The sequence below is a fragment of the Panthera uncia genome, assembly GCF_023721935.1.
Source record: "Panthera uncia isolate 11264 chromosome A1 unlocalized genomic scaffold, Puncia_PCG_1.0 HiC_scaffold_16, whole genome shotgun sequence".
Lineage (NCBI taxonomy): Eukaryota > Metazoa > Chordata > Mammalia > Carnivora > Felidae > Panthera > Panthera uncia.
Window position 1 is genome coordinate 28,744,852 of NW_026057576.1, and position 3,212 is coordinate 28,748,063.

At 63.7% G+C, this 3,212-nt stretch overlaps 1 protein-coding gene across 1 annotated transcript; it reads left to right on the top strand.

The window, feature by feature from the left end:
- Positions 1-545: 545 nt before the first annotated feature.
- Positions 546-2,926, top strand: LOC125934012 (protocadherin-8-like). The gene is given in 4 exon segments (XM_049647317.1): positions 546-2,159; positions 2,242-2,403; positions 2,405-2,517; positions 2,602-2,926. Coding segments are annotated over 4 exon segments (2,214 nt in total).
- Positions 2,927-3,212: the final 286 nt, after the last annotated feature.

The window sequence follows — 3,212 nt, forward strand, 5'->3', positions numbered from 1 at the left end:
ACTTCCCTGGCCACAGTTCAGTTTTCCAGGCCCTTCTGCCAGCTCTTTTAGGGAGCCACGTGACCCAAGGCCTGGAGACTCTACAGACTGGCCCAGAAGGATGGATGCTTGTTTGCACATTCTTCTCTATGTAACCTCCCCAGTAAGGTTCAGAAGAGGCAAGCTTAGGCCTGGAGCACAGAAAAGTGATGACACAGCAGAGAGGGTTTAGCGATCAGATGTATTTAGGAGGGCAAGTGTCTCCTGACTGCCTGCAGGAGAGTGTTTGTGGGACTGGAAGTCTCAGCGGGAACTTCTGATTGGCTTTTTTCTCTTTAAGGGACAAAGACGTCTCATTGGAAGCTCAGATTTCCCGCTGACACTTAATGCTGGGCCTGACTGGAATCCTTGCTGGTTCTGTGGCTGCAGCTGGTGTCTGGGTTTTGCACTGCAACTGTCAACTTCCGCACCTATGAGGAAAAGGGGCCCACGGTACCGACATCGGTGGTCTGTCTGACCATGGCTTGTTTAATTCCCAGCTCTAAGTGCCAAGCCAGTTCTGTTTCATGAAGTTCAACAGCTCGCTGCTCCGAGTGCGCGAGGGCGACGGGCAGCTGACCGTCGGGGACGCGGGCCTGGACCGCGAGCGGCTGTGCGGCCAGGCACCACAGTGCGTGCTGGCCTTCGACGTGGTCAGCTTCTCGCAGGAGCAGTTCCGGCTGATACACGTGGAGGTGGAGGTGAGGGACATCAACGATCACGCGCCGCGCTTTCCCCGGGCCCAGATCCCCGTGGAGGTGTCCGAGGGCGCGGCTGTGGGCACGCGCATCCCGCTGGAGGTGCCGGTGGACGAGGATGTGGGAGCCAACGGGCTGCAGAGCGTGCGCCTGGCCGAGCCTCACAGCCCCTTCCGCGTGGAGCTGCAGACGCGCGCGGACGGTGCCCAGTGCGCGGACCTGGTGCTGCTGCAGGAGCTGGACCGCGAGAGCCAGGCCGCCTACAGCCTGGAGCTAGTGGCCCAGGACGGCGGCCGCCCGCCGCGCTCCGCCACTGCCGCCCTCAGCGTGCGAGTGCTGGACGCCAACGACCACAGCCCGGCCTTCCCGCAGGGCGCCGTGGCCGAGGTGGAGCTGGCGGAGGACGCGCCCGTGGGCTCCCTGCTGCTGGACCTGGACGCAGCCGACCCCGACGAGGGCCCCAACGGCGACGTGGTGTTTGCCTTCGGTGCCCGCACCCCTCTCGAGGCGCGCCGCCTCTTCCGCCTGGACCCGCGCTCGGGCCGCCTCACCCTGGGAGGACCCGTGGACTACGAGCGCCAGGACACCTATGAGCTAGACGTGCGGGCCCAGGACCGCGGTCCCGGGCCTCGGGCCTCCACCTGCAAAGTCATCGTGCGCATCCGCGACGTCAATGACAACGCTCCGGACATCACCATCACCCCGCTGGCCGCCCCGGGCGCGCCTGCCGCCTCTCCCTTCGCCGCCGCCGCCGCCGCCGCCGCTCTCGGGGGTGCGGACGCGACCTCGCCGACCGGACCTGGAACGCCGGAGGCCGGCGCCATCTCGCTGGTGCCAGAGGGGGCGGCGCGCGAGAGCCTGGTGGCGCTGGTCAGCACCTCGGACAGAGACTCGGGCGCCAATGGGCAGGTGCGCTGCGCCCTCTACGGGCACGAGCATTTCCGGCTGCAGCCGGCCTACGCGGGCAGCTACCTGGTGGTGACCGCGGCGTCCCTGGACCGCGAGCGCATCGCTGAGTACAACCTGACGCTGGTGGCCGAGGACAGAGGCGCGCCCCCTCTACGCACCGTGCGGCCCTACACGGTGCGCGTGAGCGACGAGAACGACAAAGCGCCACTCTTCACGCGACCAGTCTAAGACGTGTCAGTGAGGGAGGACAACCCGCCTGGCGCCTACTTGGGCCGCGAAGGCCAGGTCACCTACCGACTGCTGGAGGCCGAAGAGGGTCGCGCCCAGGACGCCGTGTCCCCCTACACCTCTGTGGACCCTATTACTGGGAAGCTGTGTGCACAACGGTGCTCTGATCGCAAGTAACTGGCTGAGCTGCAGCTGGGGCTGGAAGCTCTCGACGGCGGCTCTATGCAGCTGTGGGGCTGGGCCGTGGTGTGCCTGCATGTGGAGGACCAGAACGGGCACTCACTGGTCACACTGCCAGAACGGCTGGTCACACTGCCACTCTTCAATGGCTCAGCCCAGCTGCCTCTGCTTCAGGGCGCGCGGCTGGGCTACCTGGTGACCCAAATGCAGACGAAGGCCCCAACACAGAGCTAATTTCCACCGTAGCGGCGGCGGCCCCGCGGCTCTAGCGCCGCACCCGTTCACGGGTGAGCTGTCTTTTCAGCGCCGCTTGTCCCCACAGCCCACCAACCAGCTGACGGCGGTCGTCATGGTGCGGGACCGAGGCCAGTGGGGCTTTATCGCGCACCGCCACTTTGCTCCTAGTGCCCGCGGATTTGGCGCCACCTGGCGGAGAAGTGATGCTGGTGCCGCCTTCGCCGCCGCCGCCGCCAAAAGAGGGAGGGTAGGGACGCGCCTGGAGTCGAACAGCGCAGAGAGCAGGGCGACAGCCTGGCTTCCTTGTTGTCTTGGCAGGTGTTTTGGCTAGCGGCTGTGGCCTTCTGCTGGTGGCCATTGCCATCGAGACTTGTTCCAGCCAAGGCGAGGCTAGGACGCGGAAGAAGAAGCTCTGTGGGCATAGCTTGAAGGAGCTCAGAGCGTCGGGGGCTGACTCTGGGGGCTTTGAGTTGAGGTTCTTCGTGGAGACACTGGCCCTTTCCGTTTACGCAGAGGCCCAGGAGGGCGAGGCTGCGGAGATTTCCCGGTCTGGGGGCAGTGGGGTGTTCTTGTGCTCCTCCCTTCGAAAGAGGAGCGGGATCCTGTGGGCCCTGGCAGAGCACCCCAGCAGTCTTAGGGTCCTCATGAACGTTTAGTCGATTTTCCTGCCCAGACGTTAGGAAAATTCAGAGCCTGATCTGATCTGGTCTGGGACTTCAAAGGACTGAGTTTTCCGCACTTTTTATTTTTTATTTGAGAGGAGAATTTCTTCACAGATGAAGGCAGAAGGAGGCATGGTGGTCATGTTTCGAGGAGGCGCACGTCTCTTTGTGCTGTTTTTGCCCCTGGTAACTTCCTTCTGGGTCCAGTTGGAACATCTTCGTCCCTCAGGGTTTAAATGCTATCTTCCTGAAGCACTCCAGAGGAGGGATATTGTGCCCT